This window comes from Trichomycterus rosablanca, chromosome 19, assembly GCF_030014385.1.
Source record: "Trichomycterus rosablanca isolate fTriRos1 chromosome 19, fTriRos1.hap1, whole genome shotgun sequence".
Lineage (NCBI taxonomy): Eukaryota > Metazoa > Chordata > Actinopteri > Siluriformes > Trichomycteridae > Trichomycterus > Trichomycterus rosablanca.
Genome location: NC_086006.1, coordinates 1,026,648 through 1,051,104, shown reverse-complemented (window position 1 = coordinate 1,051,104; position 24,457 = coordinate 1,026,648). Strand labels below are relative to the sequence as shown.

Here is a 24,457-nt window from a genome sequence, read left to right as displayed (position 1 = left end):
TTACTAAAGATTGAAATAATAAAAACACGTTTTAAATGAACATTTATTTATTGGCTCTGGTACATCAGTTTCCTTGAGCAACGCAGTTACATTTAGGCAGTTTATAAAAACAAATTACAGTACATTTAATTTAAAATAAATGCATGATAGTGACACTAATGACGTTTCCTAAAATGTACATCTTTACAAAAAATCGAAAGTGCAAAACAAATGAATAAATGAAAACAGTCCCGACCAGTGAAATAATAAAAACACGTACAAATGAAAACATGTGAAACTCAGAAACATTCTTCATTCATATTTTTTCCATTTGGTTTATTTACACCAATATTTACACCATGTGCTTCTTTGTTCCATTTCTTTATTCCTGGGGAACTAAGTCACAGTGTACAAACTATTCTAACCAAATTTCTTTTAATAAATATTGTGTCAGACGTGGTAATTCAACAGGATGCTAAACAAAAGCTAATAAATAAATAAAACGGTGAATCTAAAGAAATCTGGTGATGAATGTGTGAAATAATTAGTGCTTTTTTAAAACGAAAACATGACTAGTGCTAAACTGCGGATCTGAACATGAAACGTACATCTGACCTTACATTAGTCCTGCAGGTAAACCTGAGGCTAGCATGGTGCTCTCCTATTAGCCTTAAACTACAGGATTATGTACTAGGTTATTAGGACGGTCCTAAACGCAGGTATTGATGCTCACTGTAGTAAGTGGATCTACTTTTAACTCAGTCTGATGGCAACTGAGCATAGCATAGACTGGCATGGCTAAGCTTCCTTTTTTAAGCTATCTAAAATATATCTCTAACTTCTATACAATTCTTATTTATTTCTAACACAGCGTGGCAAAATATAGAGAAATATAAAAGTTTAAGAACAAACTGTCATGCAGACGACCAATCAGCCGTTATTAGCCTAGTTTTTATGAGCATGCTACTGTTCAAGCAGCCAGTTTAACTATGATTATTTCTTACACCATTAGATGTTGATGGCTTCACGTGTATTTAATCCTTCCAGTGGCACCTTCAAGTCTTGTGTGCAAAATAATGGTGTCCAACACGGCACTAGGGGGCGCTGTTCACTAAAATGCTATAAAAGCGGCACCTTGGGGAGACGCTAAACATAATAACGTGACTCTGATTACCACGACCTCAGCCAAAGTTACATTTTATTTTCGTCATTTTTAGGCTGTTAAAATCAACAATTAAAAGTTAAACCGAGGAGGACCATAAGTGACCTAAAATAGACCAAGAATCGTGTTTTTATGGCCCAATAGACGCCAGGCTAGACTGGACCAAGACTTCATATCTACGGTTCACTGGGAATTTTCGTTTCAGTCTTCGGCTCTGGCAGACGTCACACACTGGCCCACTGTGCAAAATTAAGACCAAGAATTTGCTAAGCTAATTATTTAACTAGGTAAACCTTTAGCTACAGCTCTATTTGAAATACAGTACAGCCATGACTTGCAAAATGCTAAGTAGTGTTTGGTGTGCGAGACTTCACAAAGAAAAAGATAAGAAGTACTTGTGTGCTTTGTGATAGCGTATATAGTATAATTATTATAAAGCAGTCATGTGAAATGTGTAACTCGATGGGCATCTGTTATTAAGTCGTAACATTTTCCCTGTGCTAGTGTGGATGCTCTGTATTTTCCAACTTTCCGAGTGCACGTCGCAGGTCGTGGCTGGTTCCTACGCGAAACTGCTGGAACCGAGACACTGAAACCTCTCTCGCACCGAATGAACAATTTTGGACTGTCCGGGAGCTGTCTGGCCGCCGTTCGTGCCATTCCAGACGTAGTCATGAAGAGCAGAATCTGGGCTGACGGTCCAGCTCTTGTCTGGACCAGGTTGCAGATTTCCATTCCGATCATCATGTTCGTCCTCCGAGCGGATCTCCACGTAATCGTCGTCATCGTCGTCGTCTTTAAAGTTGGCCAGGTAGTTCTGTCTGGCGCTGACGGCATTCAGAGCTGCATTTTTGTTCAGAACCAGAACTTGCTGCGAATCTCTCAGTGTCAGATCGCAGGACGGGGAAAGGTCAGGAGTGGTCTGTAACGTGGACTCCGGGAGGCTGTGCTGCCGAGGTCCGAGACCAAGCCGACTCGCGTCTCTCTCGAGCCCCCTATTACAGACACTTCCACTGTTCTCTTTCTCCTGAACCTCGGCCAACGAGGTCGACGACCGGCACCGGCTGTAGGGCGGAGTCTTGGAACTGCGCGGTCCCAGCGTGCTGTAAATGTGCTCGTCTCCGCCGGTCGGACTCACACACGTGCTCCAGCGCTGATTGGGCGGAGTGCTCGGAGCCGGTGGAAGATTCTTCAAGGTAGGGACGGACGTCGCAGGGGTCAACCTCCGCTGAGGGGTGAAAGACTGAGCAGTGACCTCAGTGGGCCAGGACACAAAACCAGCAAGTTCACCATTGCTGTAGGTGCAGTTCAACCAGTCGGCCTCTGGGGAGGAACTCCCGGGAAGTGAAGGGCTCGAGTGGGTGAAAAGTGGGTGAGGACCTGCGATGCTGGCTGAGGACTTCAGCACTGGAGTGGAAGAAGGTTCCTTAAACATCACTTGGTCGTACAAATGTGAATACTCCGCTATCCGTGCACCTGGAACAGAGAAAAGAGGGTAAGAATCAAAAACACTCGTAAAAATGTCCCAAAAAGTGAGAAACGAGGGCAAAAACTACTAGTTTGTACGTCTACCACTCGAGAGCGTACCTATAGCTGCCCCGCCTTGCTTCTTCTCTTCTAAAATGTCAGCCAGGTCTTTTGATTTGCTGGTCCGAAGTCTAGTACAGCTGGGTTCGTGGTCCATGCTCTTCATCTTCAACAACTGATTAGCCTTTTTGATCTTCTGGCTGTATTGTCTTGCCATGAGGAAGACTCTGTTTCTGCCCCGCTCTCCCAACTCTAACAGCTGGTCCCCAGCTTCCTCGTCCAGAAAAAGCCCTGAAGGTGGCAGAGAAAGTAAGGACGGGTCCAGACCACCGAACAACACCTGAAGCTCAGGATCTTTGGGCGGTGGAGGCGGAGAAGGAGGGTCCTCGTCATCCATTCTGAAGCTCCCGCTGCTAAGCCTGGCTAGTTTGTTCCGAATGCTCTTGACTGTGCCAGGCTGAGGTTCAGGGTTCGGGGCCGGGGAGACTACAACTTCAGGCGTAACGGGAGACAGAGGAGGGGATTCGGGCTCATCTATCTCAAACGTGGGCTCTCGCACGAGCTTGGGAACACTGAGCACCGGGAGTTTGAAGGTCGGAATGGTGTTGGGGGCTGAAGAACTTGGTGATTTCTTGACTTTTTTAGGACGATCAGAGGGAGACTTGACGCGAGAGTCGCTTGCCTTGCGTCCAGAGTTGCACTTCTTGTTTGGAGCCTCTTTGCGTGGAGAACTCTGCGTTTTCTGTTGAGATTCTTCTTGCGTGTGCTGGGATTTGACGGCCTTGCTCGGTGAGCTGGGTGGTTTATTGGGAGAGCTTTCTGTTTTACTCTGGGGATCACGTGTCTTGCTGGGAGATTCAGGACTACTGACTGGAAATGCTGCAGGATGCTTGTCTGGTTTCTTCTCGTTATTCCTGATGTAGTCCTCAAGGTCATTCCAGATTTCATCCACTTGCTCTGACATGCTGTCAGATGTGGACTGCTGGGAGGAGGTGTCAAAGGTTATTGATACATCCATATCGGTAATTGAAACTATGGGAATCTCTGGAAGGGGTCGATTTGCTCCTTTGTTGATATCTAGATTTAGACTCTCCTCAGAAACGCATGATGGCTCGCTATCCTGTTTGACGGCTTGTTCATCTTCTCTTGCTGTCTCAGCGGATGAAGGTGGAAGTCCACGGAACACAATAGTATCATAAATATTTTCCTCTTCCTCTGGTGCCTGGACAACAGTCGACTCGAGCAGGACTCCCTCCTGACCTGAAGACCAGTTACTCTCCGAGGACTTTTCCTCAGTTTCAACAGGAGAAACCAAAATTGTGGGAGGCACAAGTGCCTTGACCTCTGGGACACTTGAAGGAACCTCTGGCTCCTTTCGAATCAACCCCATAGCCTGCAGCTCCTCGTAACTGATGTTATCGTAAACGTTTTCGACGTCGTCGATGGTCAGCTGTTCAGCCGAAGACGAGCCGGAGATCTCGTTACTGGACGAGTCCGTGTTACTGATGGGTCGCTTTGTAGGACTCTGCCGATCGCTTTGGTGCTCTCCGACACTGCTGGCCCTGCGAAGCACCTTACCCCCGCTGGACTGCAGATCCGACTGCGGAGATGGAACCTGTTCGACGTGCCAGCTGCAGGGTCGCCCGGGCTGACGATCGTCAATCATGTTATCGTCGCTTTCCGCATCATGGCCGCTCGTGTTGTTTTCGTTAGGCACAAACATTTGATAGATGTCTTCATCGTCTTCGATCTGAAAGGACTTTTGACGGGTAGGGAACATGGCTCGACGCACGTTGTGGTCCGCCCATATGCTGTTTGTGCCGAACAAAGTGGAAATGTGCTCATCAGTTTTCGTTTTGGGAGGGCAGGTCACTCGCAGGATGGGGGTTTGGACAGTGTCCATCTGAAGAGACTCCTTAGCCGTCTAAGAAAAGCAAGAGCAGCAATTATTAGTTTTTTTACCAACAAACATCAGCTTGCCGTGCGGTTAAGGATTGTGTGATTCTCACCTGTAGATCCACGTGGTCTAGGTTGTGGTTCTTCAACTGGTCAATACTGTCCACTGACACCTGCTGGTTTAGCCTTTTCCTGTTGCCCTTCCCAGGTACACGGAGTTTACCTCTAGAGCCCTACACCAACAAAAACGTCCCAACATATTATTAAAATGATAATGTTACGTTGAAAACAAAACCTATCAATTCATCCTCATATTTATATATCAATTTATCTTTATCTATTAATCTATCAATCAAATTATCAATTAAATCTATCTATCTATCTGTCTGTCTATTTGTTTGTCTATCTATCTATCTGTCTCTGTCTGTATCAGTTTGTCTATCCATCTGTCTGTCTACCTATATGTACTGTCTGTCTGTCTGTCTGTCTATCTATATCTACTGTCTATCTATCTATCTATCTATCTATCTATCTATCTATCTATCTATATCTACTGTCTGTCTGTCTGTCTGTCTGTCTATTTGTCTGTCTATCTATATCTATTGTCTGTCTGTCTTTCTGTCCGTCTTTCTGTCTATCTATCTATCTATCTATCTATCTATCTATCTATCTATCTATCTGTCTATCTACTGTCTGTCTGTCTCTCTGTCTGGGGCTGCTTGAGGGCAATCTACTTTGCGTTAGCCACTCCAGTACTGCAACACCAAAACCTCACTGCTTTACATAAACACCCTCAGAACACACACACGTTTGCTGTCAGTTATTATAAATTTGTGCCCGGTGAGAGGCGCCAGTGAAACGAGTCAGGGGGGTCGGCAAGAGGAAGGCTGAAAATCAAGCGTAAACTGACCAGTCCACTCTCATCCTCATCGTCTGCGTCCTGTGGGTGGAGCCCCTCGTCTACATCGCTGTGATCGGCATGGTCACCAGGGTCCAGCGACTCCTGCGATTGGTTGACGAGGCTACGGGATCGACCAATGGTACCCAGATGGACCACAGGCGACAGCAGGGTGGCACCAAAGCTGCTCCGCTTCTGTATGTCTGGACTGGAAACTGTTAAAGAAAGACATTCGCTCAATAAGCAAGTGTGAGACAAACATACCATTCATAACTAATATTAATATTCTTCTATTCTAAACAACATTTATTTAAGTCTATTTACTTACTGGCATGTTTGTTCTTGAGCAGTTTGGATAAAGGTTCTGAGTGGAAAAACAAAAAAGCATGAGGTATAATGTGTTTATATTAATTTAATGTCATTTGAAAGCTTGCTGTTTATTCTACTTCCTGTGAGCATTACCTGTCTTCCTGCGTCCTCTCCTGGGTGAGGGACCTTCTTTTAGGTTTATTCTGTTCTGGCCCTCAGGACTGCGCTGCAATCCTGGACTGTCTACATGGGCAGAAGGAAACATATTACACTACACACAGTCACCCCACTTACTGTTACCCCAATCACCATTACCCCAAAAATGGTTAGACCACTCACAGTCACCCCAATCACCATCATCCCACTCACAGTTACCCCAATCATCATTACCCCAGTCACGCCACTCACAATCACCCCACATCATCCCACTTACAGTCACCCCACTTACAGTCACCCCACTTACTGTTACCACAATCACCATTACCCCAGTAACGGTCACACCACTTACAGTAACCCCAATAACAGTCACACCACTCACAGTCGCCCCAATAACAGTCGCTCCAATCAACATTACCCCATTCACAGTCGCCCCACTCACAGTTACCCCAATCACAGTTACCCCAATCACAGTCACCCCAATCACCATTAACCCAATCACAGTCACACCCCTTGGTCACCCTGATCATTATTACCCCAATCTCAGTCAAACCCCTCAGTCACCCCAATCATCATTACCCCAATAAGTCACACCACTCACAGTCACCCCAATTACACTCGCCCCACTCACCATCACCCCACTTACAGTTACCCCACTCAGTCACCCCAATCTTAATCAAACCACTCACAGTTACCACAATCATCGTTAACCAAATCACAGTCACCCCAATCACCATTAACCCGATCACAGTCACACCACTCACAGTCACCCTGATCATTATTACCCCAATCTCAGTCAAACTCCGTGGTCACCCCAATCATCATTACCCCATTCACAGTCAAATCACTCAGTTACCACAATCTTCGTTACCCCATCAGTCACCCCAATCACAATTACCTGAATCACTGTCACCCCAATCACAATCACCCCAATGACAACCACCCCAATCACAGTCGCCCTAATTACCATTACCCCAGTCACAGTCAAACCACTCGCAGTTACCACAATCTTCGTTACCACACAGTCACCCCAATCACATTTACCCAAATCACTGTCACCCCAAACACAGTCGCCCCAATGACAATCACCCCTATCACAGTTGCCCCAATTACCATTACCTTAATCACACTCGCCCCACTCAGTCACCCCAATCACAGTCGCCCCACTCACAGTAAGTTTTGTTTAATTTGAATGTATTTTGCCTGATGTTTGCTAGAACACTATTGACACAAATTCCAGAAGCTGGTGTTAGTGTTGTACACGCTCTCATTGCCTTGTTAGGAACATTTAAGGTTCTACTTACGCACATCCATCTCCAGAATGGCCTGCTTAGCCTGTAAACGAAAATACCATCAAATTACTTCTTCCCATCATTATCCTCCCCATCTCTTACACAGAGTTACAAACGCACTGCTGAGCCTTTCTTTAAAACACTCATTAGTCCGAGGCTAAGATTAGCCTGTAACCTAAAAAACTTCTATATCCAGTTTTGAGGGCACAATGTACTTGAAGCTCTTCTTTTAAGTTTTAGAGGACAACACTCGCGCCACGGGGGCGACTGCATTTAGATGAACTCCTTTTAGATGAAGCCTTACATTTATTTAAGGAATCAGGTCACATCAATTGGGTGAGCAGCGCTTCATGCGTGAGGATATCTGAACTGACCACAGTGTAGCACAAGTCTGGGTTCAAGTCCCTTTTTATTACTGTACACTATATGACCCAAGTTATTCATATAAAGCAAATTATATAACCTCAATTTCTAGCAACAGTTTAGGGAAGGTCCCTTTCTCTGCCAACATGGTCCATAAAGCATGAAGCCCTGACCTGAACTCCATTAAACACTTTTGGGATGAATTAGAAGGCTGATTGTAACTTTTTTTGTCCAGCATCAGTGCCTGACCTCACACAGGCACAGCGTCCTACAGATACAGTCCAATATCTTATGGAAAGCCTTCCATAGGAGTCGAGGATGTTAAAGGAATGTAATGTGTAACAAGCTCACAGTCAGGTGACCACAACTTTTGGCCTTATTAAGTGTTTTCTGGTGGTGATTGGAAGGTTGTAAGTTTAAATCCTTAAACCCTAAAATGCTGAGCTTGGTTCACTTCTGTTCCGGTCAGCCGCTTTGGATCGTAGTAAATAAACGCAAATTCATAAATAAACACGAGTGTTTGTGTGTTCACCTTCGCTGGGATTTTGGCTGGATGGTTCTCGAGGATGAGCCTCTTCAGATGCTGGATCCACGTTCGTTTGTCCTGTTGAGACTTGGCCTACGGAGGAAAGCAAACACCAATCAAGCTTCAGGAAGATCAGCATCTCTACACCTGGAAACACTCGGTTCTGTCTCATTCAAACCATGTAACTGTTTCATGTCTGAATTTACCAATAAATAAACAGAAATACATCCACACACACGCACACAGACACACACGTCTTACAACTAAAAAACAACGACAACGTTGGTTATGTGCGTGCTTTACTACTGGCATGTCTGAAGCTCGGCTCACGGCGCGAACGCAGCTCTCGGATTTCTGCTGACCGGCAGCTTCTCTTTCAGAAGGGGGCTCGAGTTTTGCATTTCTGCCTTTCGGATCAATTTCGGTCACGTGGTGTCTTATTTAATGCTAGATGCAAGAGCATTAATATATATACGTATATACCCAATATATCCAATTCCCATGGCGCTCGAGAAAGTTGGAACTCTCAGAGCGGCCGACCTGGCATCCACACAAACACACAGACAACTGGCCGTATGTGAGGGAGGGCAGACTGGACCGCGTCTCTTCCTGCTGCTGCGATATGTGCCCGCCAAGACTAGTCCGAGTGGCTGCCTGAGTTACGTGGAGCTTAGCATAGGTTCCATGCAGGTACCCTACGCTGGTAGGTGATAAGAAGTGGCTGCAGATTGGACACGTGTGGGAGGGGGCGTGTGGTGATCCAGCTCTCCTTGATCAGATCGGGGTTGTGCAAGCGGCACTCTGGTGAGCTCTCAGGTGTCCCAATATTTTTGTCCATGTAGTGTATGGGGAACGTTTCACACCGATATATCTAAACACACACACACACACACAGAGGCACGCCGGGGCTCCTGTATACAGGGTGTGGCTCTACTTGGCTGAAGTTCAATGCACTGGTCCATCCATCAAATGTTTCCCTATAGGCACGACATTCTACACTGTGTGTGTGTGTGCGTGTGTGTGTGTGTGTGTGTGTGTACCTGCACTGTGTGCTGTAGTTTTGGGTTCTTGTAGTGAAACACACTGAAGCTCAGCGGCTCTTTAGGAATGACCTCAACCAGCATCAGATTACAGCACTGAAACAGAGGGAGAAAAGGGGCGAGAGACATAGAGAAACACAGAGAGAGAGAGGAACAATAGAACCATTATCAGACCTCTGCAGTGCATTGTGGGTATTTAAATTTCAAAGAGTTTCAGGTTTATAAACACAAACAAAAACTACATCTAAAAAAAGCAGTTTTATAAACAGAAGTAATTATTTTATATTATAAACAAAACTGGGTGAGTGGGTGGTGCACCATCGCTGAGAACTCGAGCTCAAAGTTCAAATCTCAGGTGGTGCTGTCGACCAGGTAGGGCTTCCAACAAGCACCGTACAATCACACTGTGAGAGTCCACCACTGACTGGTGAAAAGAGCAACTCACCCACTTACTCACCCTTTCACCCACTCACCTACCCACTCAACCTTTCACCCACTGTTTCACTCACCTACTCACCCTTTCACTCACCCTTTCACCCATTTGCCCTATCACTTACTCACTCACTCACCCTTTCGCTCACTCACCCTTTCATCCATTTGCCCTATCACTTACTCACTCACTCACCCTTTCACTCACTGTTTCACCCACTCCCCCTTCTACCCACTGCTTCACCCTTTCACTCAGTTTCACTCACTCACTTACCCACTTACCCTTTCACTCAGTCACTCACCCTTTTACTCACTGTTTCACCCACTCACCCTTTCACCCACTCACTGTTTCACTCACCCTTTCACTTACTGTTTCACTTACTCACTTACTCACTGTATTACCCACTTACTCTTTCACTTACTGTTTTGCTCTCTTACCCACTCACCCTTTCACTCACTCACTCACTCACCCTTTTACTCACCCTTTTACTCACTCACCCTTTCACTCACTCAGCGTTTTACTCACCCGCATGATTATTTAAAGCTACAAATAATAAAAACAGAAAGTAATTTAATAAAAGTAGTGTGTGTGTCAATGTAGGTGTGTGTGTTCTTACTAGGATGTGAGCTTTGTACGCGTAGGTCTCCTCTCGTTTCTTGGTGATGAGGAGGAGTTTGTCGAAGAGGAAGAGCGTTCTCTCGTTCTTCACCCTCTGGATGCGGAACGTTCCCTCTAGAACCAGCTCGCCGTAACCAATCAGATCAGGACCCTGCCAGCTGGTCAGCAGGCTCTGGATCTCCTGATGAGCAGAGATTTATTCATCAGTAATGAATCAGGAGACGAACCTTCTGTCATGTATTCGGTTACAGTTGTTGTTGTTGTGTGTGTGTGTGTGTGTGTGTGTGTGTGTGTGTGTGTGTACCTGCAGTCTGACTGTATTTTCGTGTTTCCTCTTCATGTCGTTGATGTGCCAGGCGACTCTCTGCATGCTGTCGATCGCTTCCTGAACCACGGCATGTCTCTCCAAGTCCTTCTGCTTCTCCAGGTGAGTGGCAATCTCCTACACACACACACACACACACACACACACACACACACACACACACACACACACTGTATTTACTGCACAGGAATTCCACATGAATGTAGTTGGAATTTTAATTTCTATATTTTTTGTGAGTGCCAGGAGGCCCCCCTCCCAGCCCCGCCACATACTGCTGTCTACTTTCTACTGGTGTTGGTGGTGGTAGCGTTGGCGGTGGTGGTATTGGTGACAATAAGGACGGTGCTTTAGTGGTAGTGTTGGTCGTGGCAGTGCTGGTGATAATGGTAGTGGTACTGACAGTGCTTTTGGTGGTAGTGTTGGTGGTATTGGTGATGATAGTGGTGGTATTGTTGGGGGGTAGTGTTGGTGGTGTTGGCGGTGGTATTGGTGTTGATGGTATTGTATGTAGGAGCACTGAAGCTGTTTTCCAGTGACTGATGGTGGACCAACACCTGACTAAAAGCTTTCTTTAATCTGTCATCATCTGGGTTCCACTAATCTTCTGAAATACATTTAAATAAAATGTGTGTGTGTGTGTGTGTGTGTGTTACGTACCTGCAGCAGTAGGTGGTACTTGAGGATCCTCTGTACTGGTTTGAGTAAAAAGGAGCCGAGAGGCAGTGAGTGTTTGGCGAACTCCTGACGCTCACGTAGGAACTTCGCCACCGATTTGTTCCTCATACACTCACTGAGAACCGCCACAGACCTACACACACACAATTGGAAAATCATACAGTGGCTTTAGGCTGACCCCACGATCTAATGCACTAGCCCACCGCTCGAGGACTGAGGTCAAGTCTCAGCAGAGCCACAGGATTTTTACCGTGACCCAGACAACACAAACGATGCATTAAAACAAAACACTAAACAAAATATACTTAATTGGAGGCAATCTGGTCGCACTGTGGTTTACAAGACGTAACGTGAAGCCTCCACAAGGGGGGGATTCGTGTACAAGTTTATTTTGTGTTAGTGCGGTTAAAGTTATTCTTCTTCTCTCTGCGACCAATTTGTTTGGCCAGAGACCCACCCAAGGGTCGGAACCCAGTGTTTAAAACCCCCTGACTGAGTGGATACAGTCAGCTGTGTTTGAGGGAGGGAAGGCTGGATGGGTTTCACCTCCTTGCTGCTGCAACAGTGACTCCTATTGAGCTGTCTGGTTGAGACGGTGGAAAATTACAGAGAGCGCAGCGCGTTAAAGCTTTCCGTTAGAACCCCCCACCGTCCCATAAATAGAAGCGGCCGGTGGCGTCAAACATGTGCTAGCCATGAAGCGCGACACTGAGGGGGATTAAACAGAGAAAAATGGTTTCCTGGACGGTCAGATGTGAGAACCACCACAAACCAAACAGAGAAATTCCTGTGTGAAGCTGCACGTGTGAGAATAAAGCCGGGCATTATGGGTAAACGTAACCCACTATTTATATGGGTTTTTCATGTGGAAGTGTGTGTGTGTGTGTGGATTCCAGCGTCATGCACACAGGCTCCACATTGTCCCAGCGGGAAATCTGACCCGAGTCCCATACAGACTCTACTACTGTACACGGGTGTGTGTGTGTGTGTGTGGGTGTGTGTGTGTTACATGCATGCGTGCGCCATATGACCTTGCATAGGGTCACCAGCTGTGTAAGGGTGTGTGGAGTGATGCTCTTGATAGTCTGCACAAGCGACCATTCACACACACACACACACACACACACACACACACACACACACACACACTCTGGTACAGTAGTAGAGTCTGTATGGGACTCGGGTCAGACACACATTTCCCCTCTTTGCACCCAATTTGCACCCATACTTGTTGGCCAAGGAGGGCACAGACTAGCACGCGCCTCCTCAGATGGCGACCAGCGGTTCCTACAGAGAGTCCCAGTGGGTTTAAAGGAACGTGCTACTCCCACTTATTCTCGACTAGACAATCGTAAAATCAAGCATGATTGCTGCTACATTAGGAAAGTGTGTGTGTGTGTGTGTGTTCTTACCTCGGATAGTTAGTGCAGTACTGTGTATAAATATGAAACTCTTCACTCTGCAAGACGACAAAATTTGAAACGTCAGGTTGAACTTTATTCAATTATTAAGGACAAACTTTTACTTTACTGATTTTGTTTCTACAAATAATTTTATTTCATTAAAACTTGAATAAAATGTTAGACATCAAAGAAGGAAAATAAAAGGAGGACAAGTGAGAGAGCTAGAGCATAAGAGAGAGAGAGAGAGAGAGAGAGAGAGTGAGAGAGAGAGAGAGAGAGAGAGAGAGAGAGAGAGAGAGTGAGTGAGTGAGTGAGTGAGTGAGTGAGAGAGAGAGTCATGTTAAGGTTATCTGAGAGCCGCCCAGCATGAACGTTGGAAAGTCCGGAGCTTTTCATGCTTCAACAATACAACAGTTCATGGAAGGGGAGGGGGGGGGGGGGGTTGTTATGCATTTCCCCAAAAATGTTCCTCCCAATCTAGTCGTATCCGATTCCCCGATCACATTTGGCGACGTAAGAACTGAAATTTTTACCTTCACTACAAAACACTGAGCAATGGCCACCGGGTCTGTGTTACACCCCTCCAGATCATTCAGGAGATCCCTGCACACACACATACACACAATTAATAGCAAAAATGTATACATTAGTACCAAAATAATAAAAATATTACTATTGGAAATAAAATTATTTAATATAAATAATAACAACATAAATAATAATATTAATGACAACATTAATAATAAAGTAAAAACATAACATAATAATACTTCTAATAATTGAGTAATAAAAATAATAATAGAGTAATAATAATATTAATCACAGAGTAATAATAATAATACTACTACTAATAATAATTCTAATAATAATAGAGTAATAATAATAATAAGAGTAATAATAATGATAAGCAGAAGAAGAAAGCGTTCTGTATCAGGTGTGTTTCTCATCATGAGGTCACGTCTGCTTCTGCCAGACTAAAGTTTAATGCAGGTCTGACTTCACAAGTGTGTGTGTGTGTGTGTGTGTGTGTGGTCTGGTGCATGAAATGTAGACCATGAGAAATGCAAAATGACAGACTCTCATTTTCAAACCCCACATTACACACACACACACACACACACACACACACACACACACACACACACACACACACACACACACACACACACACACACACACACACACACACACCTTGTTTTGTCGAGTATATAATTTGTCTCCTCCGTTCCGTCTTGTAGGTAGTTTTATATGGTGTGTGTGTGTGTGTGTGTGTGTGTGTTACCTGTTGAAAGTGTAGATGTCTCGGATGTTTCCGAACAGCGAGTTCCGGTCCTCCACCCCCAGCAGAGGCCGCGTCTGGTTACTGATGCACTGCAGATAATCCTGAGAGAGAGAGAGAGATTCATCATGAGTGAACTGAGCCGTACGAGGAGACGAATCTGTTACGACCATGAAAACAATCTTACATGAGACGTTATTAAAAAATAACAGACACCAGGCCGCCAACATTAACATCTTGAACCATTTAAAATAACCACATACATAATTGGCTGTGCCTGAGGGAGGAGTGAAGTCAAATGGGTTCTTCATTGCTGCTGTAACTGCGGCCTCTGCTGGCTGGTCTAGGCTTCACCTAGCATTTTAGCTATATAAATAAAATAAATTTTACATCCCATAATGAACTTGGTGGACCAAATCAGGCCCTACATATACACATCTTTTAGCAGGCTAAGCTAACTCAGCCCCCTTAAAAACACCTTCTAATAAAATCTTGCCTCCTGAATGACTGTAAACCGCCACCACACTACACAGCGTGACTATCCTATTCCAAAACCGTAGGCAGTAATAAAGAGTTGTCCTTCTTTGTGGCTATAACAGTCTCCACTCCTCTGGGAAATCGTGACAGTTCATCTAAAACGATGTGTAATGAGGTTGAGGTTGGGTCCCTGTGCAGGACACCGGAGATCCTCCACACCAAACTCATCAAAACAAACCACATCCTTATAGAATTCATATTGTGCACAGGGGGTCACGGTCATGCTGAGAAAGAAAAGGACCTTCCCCAAACTGTTGCCACAAATATGAAAGCATATTTTTCTGATTTCATAATATTGATTTTGGACACATCCTAGAATCCTGGACTGCTGGTTATGAAAATGGTTCTTGTTGGGATCCATGAAAACATAGTGTGTGTGTGATCCTACCACAGGATTAAACGTTACACACACACACACACACACACACACACACACACACACACACACACACACACACACACAGGTGAAGATTTCCTAAAGTTCATGCTGCTCTGGGGTGTTATAATCATTACAGTCCTGCTGCCTCCTTCCAAAAACTCACCCACTCAAACCAAACCAGTTCAATCCTTCCTTCCACCACACCCACACACACACCCACACACACCCACACACACACACACACACAGCTGACAGATTTGCTACAGGTGAGTGCACAACAATCTGGCTGAATGTTTGTGTTTACATTACCACACCCCGTCTACATCCTGTGTGTGTGTGTGTGTGTGTGTGTGTGCAGGTTAATCATGGGTTCATTTTTGGGGCTGTATAAGTTGGAGGGCTCCGGTCTGTAGAACATCAGGAATGTTTCACCTTCCATGTGAAGCTCCGCCACAAAAAAAACAACAAACCCTCCATTTTTATTCTGACTTCACACACCACAAAGAAAACAAACCACTTACCGCGGCTAAAATATATCCGCTAGCAGTAGCGCTGTTCTTCCTGCGTATGAGGCTTCTTCAGAAAGTTTCCTCACTTTTTTAAAAATCAAACTCCATCATTTTTCTACATCGTCGCCTTCCGATGCATTTTTTTCTTTTGTCGTACCATCAGCAAAAAAAATGTTTGGTTGAGCTCGTAGCCACTGATGCGCTGGTGCTCTCACATCATCATCACATGAAAATCTTCTTCCCCTTAAAGCTTCTCTGAGCGTCCAAAAAGGTGGAGATCAGATGGAGCTAAATCCGGACTATAAGCATCTCTCAGTCTCTCAGACACGCCCGATTCCTCCTCCTCCCTCCCACCCTCACCACTAATAACCACAATATACACGTGAGGAAACTTTTTGAAGATCCCTCTGACGTTTCTGGCATTTTAGTCACTTTAAGCCAAAATGACTTACAATTGTGACCCGAATGCAATGCAAGCAATTGAGGGTTAAGGGTCGTGCTTAGGGGCCCAACCGTGGCAGTATTGGGACTTGAACTATCACCCTTTTGATTACAGGTCCAGAACCTTAACCGCTGAGCTACCACTGCTCTAGATACACTGCTAGCATTTTGCTATATGAATTTGCACAGCTGTATGTGTGATGCTAGTAAGCGAAACATTAATTAGCCAAACATGTTTAGCTAACAATACGGTGCATCAAATACTGAACCATGATCAAGCGCGGAAGCTAATCTGAATAACTAGCTTAGCTTTATCTCAGTTGTGGTGCTAATGCCCATGAGTCGTGTATTAATGCTCACACAAGACTAACTAGCCACAAACAGACTCGCGCACTGACGCACAGCTTCAGCATGATAAACAGCGTTTCAGGTTTATTGAAATCTAGCATCCTGTTTTTCATACTGTGTCTAATTGTACTCAGCGAGATAAAAACACTGACAGGCTAAAAAAAATCACACAATAATCTGAACGGTTCTGCAGTTTATTAAACAATCGTAAGCATTAGCGCTCCGCGATCGACTTCTCGATTAGCTTCACTCCCTCACACACACATTTCTCAAATCCCAGGAAAGCAGCTTCAGGATTCACGCTCGTTTTGTTTGGCGTCGTTAAGACATTCCTGCGACGCCGGAGCGTCAGACGCTAACGTTTAGCAGTTGGTCCGCCACGTTTTTCTGATTGTGGACTGAAGAGCTCTGAGGGGTTCGTGAGTAACACGAGGAGAAGAAGAAACGAGGTCCTGATTAGCCGTCATCACCCCGTGCTTCTCATTTCCATGTTCCACCACCGCTTTATCCTGGTCAGGGTCACAGCGGGTCCGGTTTCCCCTGTATCACTGGGAGACGCCAATCCACCCACCCAGTCTTTAAAATACACATGACCCAGCATTCCCAGTATAAAACCGCTCAAACTGGTTTAATGGTGGGCGTTCAGGTGGAGCAGCCGTCTCCCCCAGCATGTCCAAATGCTGGACAGACACTGATGGACATGTCTGACAGACGGACGACCGGATAATTTAACTGGTCTCCCAGTCTGAAAATGCTGGTGTTCCGCTGGTCCTCCAGCAAGACCAGTTACAACCAGTCTGACCTTCATCCAGAACCTTTATCTAAATACAGTAAAGACCCGCCGGATCAGCTGAGACCAGTTTAAACCAGCGTACTGGACCAGGCCGCGTCGTTTCCAGTGCGAAAGGAGCTTCAGTAAAAGACAGAGGCAAATTCGTCGTATAGTAAGACGTATGTGCAACACACACACACACACACACACACACACACACTCACACACACACACACTCACACACACACAGGGATTAATCTGAAAGTTGCTCTTCTCTACAGCTCCTGTTTTTCTAACCCAGTTTCCTGTCGTTTATCAGCTCCTCCATCCTTCACTCCTCCTGCCCAGCATCCATCAACCTCAATCTGTCAGTGTGTGTGTGTGTGTGTGTGTGTGTTCCAGTTAACTACACTGAGCACTTACAGGGTCTCCTGGTCTCCCTACAAACTGAAATGGGATCTAATGAACAGAGGACAGAAGATCTGAGTGTTCAGGTTCTGCTCCCAACACGGCGGTTTATCACCTCGACACCGTTTAATAATAATAATAATCATTAAAATTATAATAAACCATTATAATAATAATTACTACTAATAATAAATATTGATAATAATAATAACAATAATAAAAAAACATTAATAACTAACAATAAATAATAATTATAATAATTAATAATAAATAATTATAGTAATAATTAATAACAGTAATAATAATATTGATAATAATGATAATAATAAATATTAATAAATAATAATAATAATAATAATAATGGTGACACTAATAATTAATAATAAATAATAATAAAATATTTAATAATCATAAAAAGAATAATTATAAAATTGATAATAATAACAATAATATAAATAATTAATAATATTATTAATAAAAATAATATTTATAATAATATGAATTACAATAATAATAATTTTTATTATTTTTATAATTAACAAATAATTGTAGTAATAATAATACATAAAATTATAGTACTATGATAATATTGTAATAATAATAATGAAATTATAATAATAATAATAATAGCAATAATAGTAATAATGTTAATATTAATAGTAATATTAGGTAGTAATAATAATAATAATAATATTTATTACACTTGTTAGAAACTGTTGAGGCTGGAACACATTAATTCAATAATTAGGAGGGGTGTCCCAATACTTTTGTCCATAAAGTGCAGGTCCATAAAGGCATGGTTAAACCCATAATAAACCCACCATACGCCTTTGAGATGAATTGGAACACCCCTGTCTTTTCAAATGTTTTCCCCGACATGGTGATGGTTGTTACAGCTGCACACGAGGAACGTCTAACAATTTCTGATGAGGTGTCCACATACTTTTGGCCAAATAGTGTATACACGCTGGTCAGGCTCGGTCATCTCGTCCTGTTACACTGTATAATGTGTGTGATTTGGGACGCAGCCCGAGTGTGAACCCTCCTCTCACCTGAACGATGCTCTGCAGGTCCTGAACGTAGGTCCGCTCCGTCTCCAGGATCTCCTGCACCACTCGATCCACGTACGCCACCTTACGCTCCTCGTCCTGACCGGCCTGTGTCGGTGGCTCCGCCTCCTCCAGCTGACGGGCAGGGACCAGCTCCAGTCGGATGGCCCCGGAGTCGCGGTTCTGCTCGGGGACCACGCCCAGTACGGCTGAGCAGTGGCTGTCGCGTGACGAGGAGGTGGAGGAGGAGGTGGAGCTGTAGCTGACCGGACGATCGCTGCACTGGGTGGAGTCCATGCTGTGGGTGGAGGAGTATCGGAGGGTGGGATTTCTGAGGGTCCCTCGGTTTAGGACAGTCCCTTCAAGAGTGGGGACCTCCAGCGGTGGGGGTATGACATCAGTGGGGAGCAGGGACTCTTCTGAAAATAAGAAAACGTAAATAACGTCAGTTTGCTGTGGACGTGTCCCAAATCACACACTCTGTTTACTACATAGACAACATCAGCCCACTGTGGGCGTGTCCCAAATCACACACTCTGCTTACTATATAGCCACCATCAGCCCATTGTGGACGTGTCCCAAATCACACACTCTGTTTACTACATAGACAACATCAGCCCACTGTGGGCGTGTCCCAAATCACACACTCTGCTTACTATATAGCCACCATCAGCCCATTGTGGACGTGTCCCAAATCACACACTCTGTTTACTACATAGACAACATCAGCCCACTGTGGGCGTGTCCCAAATCACACACTCTGCTTACTATATAGCCACCATCAGCCCATTGTGGACGTGTCCCAAATCACACACTCTGTTTACTATATAGCCACCATCAGCCCATTGTGGACGTGTCCCAAATCACACACTCTGTTTACTACATACACAACATCAGCCCATTGTGGATGTGTCCCAAATCACACACTGTTTACTACATAAACAACATCAGCCCATTGTGGATGTGTCCCAAATCACACACTGTTTACTACATAGACAACATCAGCCCATTGTGGATGTGTCCCAAATCACACACTGTTTACTACATAGACAACATCAGCCCACTGTGGATGTGTCCCAAATCACACACTGTTCACTATATAGCTACCATCAGCCAACTGTGGACATGTCCCAAATCACACACTGTTTACTACATAAACAACATCAGCCCACTGTGGATGTGTCCCAAATCACACACTGTTTACTATATAGCCACCATCAGCCCATTGTGGACGTGTTCCAAATCACACACTCTGTTTACTACATACACAACATCAGCCCATTGTGGATGTGTCCCAAATCACACACTGTTCACTATATAGCTACCATCAGCCAACTGTGGACATGTCCCAAATCACACACTCTGTTTACTACATAAACAAGATCAGGAACAGTTTTAGCCTAGCGGTTAAGAAACTAGACTAGTAACCAGAAGGTCGCTGGTTCAAACCCCTTGAGCAAGGCCCTTAACCATCAATTGCTTAGACTGTAAGTCTAAAAGCGTCTGCTAAATGCCCATTGTGGACGTGTCCCAAATCACACACTCTGTTTAGTACATAGACAACATTTTAAACACAATCAGCCCACTGTGGGTGTGTCCCAAATTACACTAGCTGTTTACTATATAGACAACATCAGCCCACTGTGGACGTGTCCCAAACCACAGAAATTGATTCCCAAACGTTTGATTGTGTACATTTAAGCTGATCAGCATCGAGCAGTGTGTGTGTGTGTGTGTGTGTGTGTGTGTGTGTGTGTGTAGTGATGCAATTGTGCCCCCCAGGTGCCCAGCAGTCTAGACTCTCCTGGTTTTTGCTGGCATAACACACACACACCCACACAAGCTGAAAGAGAGAGAGTTTAGAGAGAGGGTTTAATAGCCGGATTACGAGTGTAATGGAGATGTTTCTAAAAGAAAGAGACCTGTGTTTGTGTGTGTTTGCAGATCCTGTATAACCCCTTTCACACACACACACACACACACACACACACACACACACACACACACACACACACACACACTTACAGGTTTTAACCAGCAATATACAGGCTCGTGTCATTTACTGAGTCAAGACCTCGTACACTTACCAGGTAGCTTCAACAATCACTGACAGACAGACAGGTAGAGAAACACTGACTTTATATAAAAAAAACCCACAAAAATCTTTTTAAAATTTCTTCATCTATATAAATTCTTTTTAATATTATTTTTAATATAGAATACTGTTAAAAATTCAGAATAATGTCTAATTATCATCATGTAAATCTAATTTAAATTGAATCAATATCTGGGCATTAAAATCACTGAGAAATGAAAGCGTCAGTGATGAATCAGAATGATGAATCATAAGTGAATCAGGAGTCATTAAGGAGTGAATCAGTGAATCATAACTAGACGTTAAGCAAAGCAAAAATATTTCTGATATAATAATTATTTCACTTTCGTTTCATTTGTTCATTTATTTCATCACTCAACCACTTTATCCTGGTCATGGTCGTGGTGCGGTCCAGTTCCACCAAGAAACACCAAAACGCAGTAACGCACCCCCGACACTATGCCAATCCATCGAGGGGTCTCGGCCACGCCCAGAGATTCCACAGTGCTGCTTATATTTGACCACAATCAGTGACTTCTCTGTGTGCAGGATGAGCACAAAACCAGATCTGTCATGAACATGTGTAGGACTGTTTACAGTTGAGCGAGCTTCACATCATCATGTGCTTGAAGGCTGCAGTGTGAAAAAGAAGCTCCAGCGCTGAGCTCAGCACCTTCAAGCTGGACTGAAGTTTGATGCTGATCACATGGACTAAAACCTTTTAGCTCAGAGTCTCTTCAACACACACACACACACACACACACACACACACACACAACAAGCTGCGTTTCTAAACTTCAAAAGTCAGAGTGACTTGTTGAGGCATGGGTAATTGTAAACCTCACCTAGGTGTGCCTGTGTGTGTACAGTGTGTGTGTGTGTGTGTGTGTGTGTGTGTGTGTAAGCAGCAGGACTGTGAGATCATGTTCACTCTGATCTTTACAAAACCAAACCAATTAGGGGTGTAAGCCGGGGTTTAGGTGACTGAGTGAGGGTGTGTTAGCAGTGAGCCGACGCACAACCAGAGCATTATAATGAAAATATATAAACACATGGCCAAAAGTACATGGACGACCTTTTTATTACTGAGTTCAAGCTTTTCTTGCACATTCATTAACAACAGGCGAATAAAATCAGTTCTTTAAATACATTACACGCCTCCAACATTTAGCAACAGTTTGGGGAAGGCCCTGTACATTTTCCAGCAGGAACTGTGCACAGCTTTGCTGCGGAGCAACTACAGCGTCCTGCACAGAGCCCTAGTCTCAAATCCATCAACCATCAGTGGGATCAACTGGGACGTTTACTTCCAAGTGTCATGCAACAGACCTCATAAAATCCAAATAAGCTCAAATTCCCATAGATGCAGTCCAAAATCCTGTGGAAAGGTTTTGTATTAAAGTGCAGGGTGTTCCTGCACAGAGCCCTGACCTCAGCCCCAATCAACTGCTCTGGGATGAACCGTAACACCAACATCAGCACCCAGCCGTACAAATGCCATCATTTGACTAAACAGGCTCAAATTCCCATACACAGACATCCTTAACTCTTGTGAGAAGCTTCTCAGAAGAGCTACCATTGTTCTAGCTGAATAGATCACACAAAGGTCACTTTTGGAATGGGATTGTCAGGTGTCCAAATACTTTTGGCCTTATAGCGTGTTTGTCACACTGGCTGACAGGGCTAGTCCTAAATGACCTCACGCTGGCGCAATCCTCATGGACTACAGATTCGTACTGATGACTTTTCTTTTGTAAACTAGTGGTTCAATCAAATGGGTGCCATCACACTAGCCCTATTTATATGAGCACAGAGAAGTCTCCATCTGTATTCAATCATAACGACCAACCAGGAGTCAGGAGGCCGTGATACAAAGCTAAACGAAATTTGTTTAGATGCAGAAAAGAACAGTTGCAGAAATCCAAAAGTCTGCCATGGAACGCTCGTCTCATACAGACGTCCGTAAACTTTTGGAAAACACCGAAACACCTTTAATTTCACGAACAATCTGGACTACACACACTCTTCCCGTCCCATCAGTCATGACGTCTGTATAACAGTGTGTGTTTTACACCGAGAAAAGCTGCATGAGCATAACGAATGGGATTAACACACACACACACACACTCTCACACACACACACACTCAGGAGAAGAAATGATTGGTCAGGCTAAAGTAATCCTCCTCCTCCTCCTCGTTATCTCTTCATCTCACAGCCACCAGTCAGACTTTCTCAGGCCTCCCGAACTGAACTTCTCTTATCAGAGACTCAGTTTCCCAGAATCGAGCGTCTCCACCCAAAACGTCTCAGGTGGAAGCACGTGTCCACCACCACACTCAGAGAGGAAGCCACAATGAGCCGGCGTTTACTTCCACCTTCTGAGTCACTGATATCATGATGACGTGATGTTCAAATCCTCACAGTCATGTCTGTGCAGACGCCCGGCGGGCTGATAGCCCCGCTGAGATTCGAACCCCTCAAAACATGCACGTTTTATACACATCTACACTCCATCCATTCTGGATCTACTGCGGTGTGATGTTGAAGCTCTTCAGAGAGCAATGAAGCTCAACACCATCAAAGTTCATCACAGCCTGAGCGACCTTCCCAAAATGCCACACACCCCCTGGGGTGGCACTGTGGTGCAGTGGGTATAGTGGGTGCTGCTCAGCAACAGGATGCCAGATTGTGATGGTTATTTGAGAGAGAGGAACCCTGTGTAGATCCTTCAGACCTGCTCTGGTTCATCACAAAGTTCATCACATCAAAACAGCACACACACTCAAGTATGCCAAACGACGACACACACTAAAACAACTACATACACACACACAAAGATACATACACACACATACATACACATAAACACACACACACACAAGTAAGCCAACCAATGACACACACAAATACATACACTCAGACTCAAACACACTTACACACACACTTACACACACACTTACACAAAGATACACATACACACACACACCAGTACGCCAACCGAAGTCTCCCACATATACACACACACACACCAACCAAGTATGCCAACCAATGAGACCCACACACATTTTTAAACACTGTGGGTAACAGCCCACAGACATAAACATACACACCAGTATGCCAGCCAGTGACACACACACCCACACACACACTTTTAAACACTGGGTAAAATCCTACAGACACAAACATACACACACACAGTCCATTCACAGAAATTAAGCACACACACACACACACACACACACACTCAACAAAACCACGCAGTCAGTACCTACACACATACATCAATCAAATCTACATTTTAAAAGTGGGGACACACACACACACACACACACACATTAATGCTTTCTAAAAGAAGATCAACCCAAACTTTTAAACAACAAAGAACTGAACAGCAGTACAGTGTGTGTGTGTGTGTGTGTGTGTGTGTGTGTGTGTGTCTCACCGGTTGGCATACTGGTGTGTGTGTGTGTAGTCTCTCCTCACATTTCCACTCAGTATCCCAGCGCGGTCTCACTCTCGGGTTAAGTATCCACTCTCTTTCTCACCCTCTCTCTGTGTCTCACACACACTCCTCACACTCTCCTCTGTGTGTGTGTGTGTGTGTGTGTGTGTGTGTGTGTGTTACTCAGATATAAACGCTGTAGATCCTCAGTTCACACACACGAGTCTCTGTGCAGCAGCTCGAGCTGAACTGAATCTCTCTGTACTGTTACACTCGCACACACATGACCACGCCTCTTTCTGTGTAGCCCCGCCCACCACATGTTTATCTATTTATATTTTTTATTCTCTCGACATTAAACTGATTAAATATTCATTAAATATTAAATAACGTTAAATATTCAACTCCCTGAAAACTAGAAGACGCCCCAACAATATTTATACATTTATACAAGTTTTACACACTTACATTCATGACTGGACAGATAGTTACTGCTTACACAAGATTCATCAGTTCAAGTTTAATATCAAACACAGTCATGGATAATTTTGTATCTCCAGTTCACCTCACTTACACGTTTTTGTACTGTGCGAGGAAA

General features: G+C 44.3%; 1 protein-coding gene across 1 annotated transcript; it reads right to left on the bottom strand.

Annotated features, from left to right (window-relative positions):
- Nucleotides 1-57: 57 nt before the first annotated feature.
- Nucleotides 58-23,895, bottom strand: LOC134333433 (pleckstrin homology domain-containing family G member 1). Its single transcript, XM_063015418.1, has 17 exons — nucleotides 23,860-23,895; nucleotides 18,325-18,740; nucleotides 13,882-13,982; nucleotides 13,133-13,202; nucleotides 12,609-12,655; nucleotides 11,179-11,329; nucleotides 10,501-10,638; nucleotides 10,195-10,377; nucleotides 9,149-9,244; nucleotides 8,115-8,201; nucleotides 7,232-7,262; nucleotides 5,925-6,014; nucleotides 5,791-5,826; nucleotides 5,475-5,677; nucleotides 4,678-4,797; nucleotides 2,729-4,592; nucleotides 58-2,617 (listed from the first exon to the last, which is right to left on the bottom strand). Exons 1-17 carry the CDS (start codon nucleotides 23,867-23,869, stop codon nucleotides 1,704-1,706), a joined length of 4,557 nt encoding a protein of 1,518 aa, XP_062871488.1. The 5' UTR covers nucleotides 23,870-23,895; the 3' UTR covers nucleotides 58-1,703.
- Nucleotides 23,896-24,457: the final 562 nt, after the last annotated feature.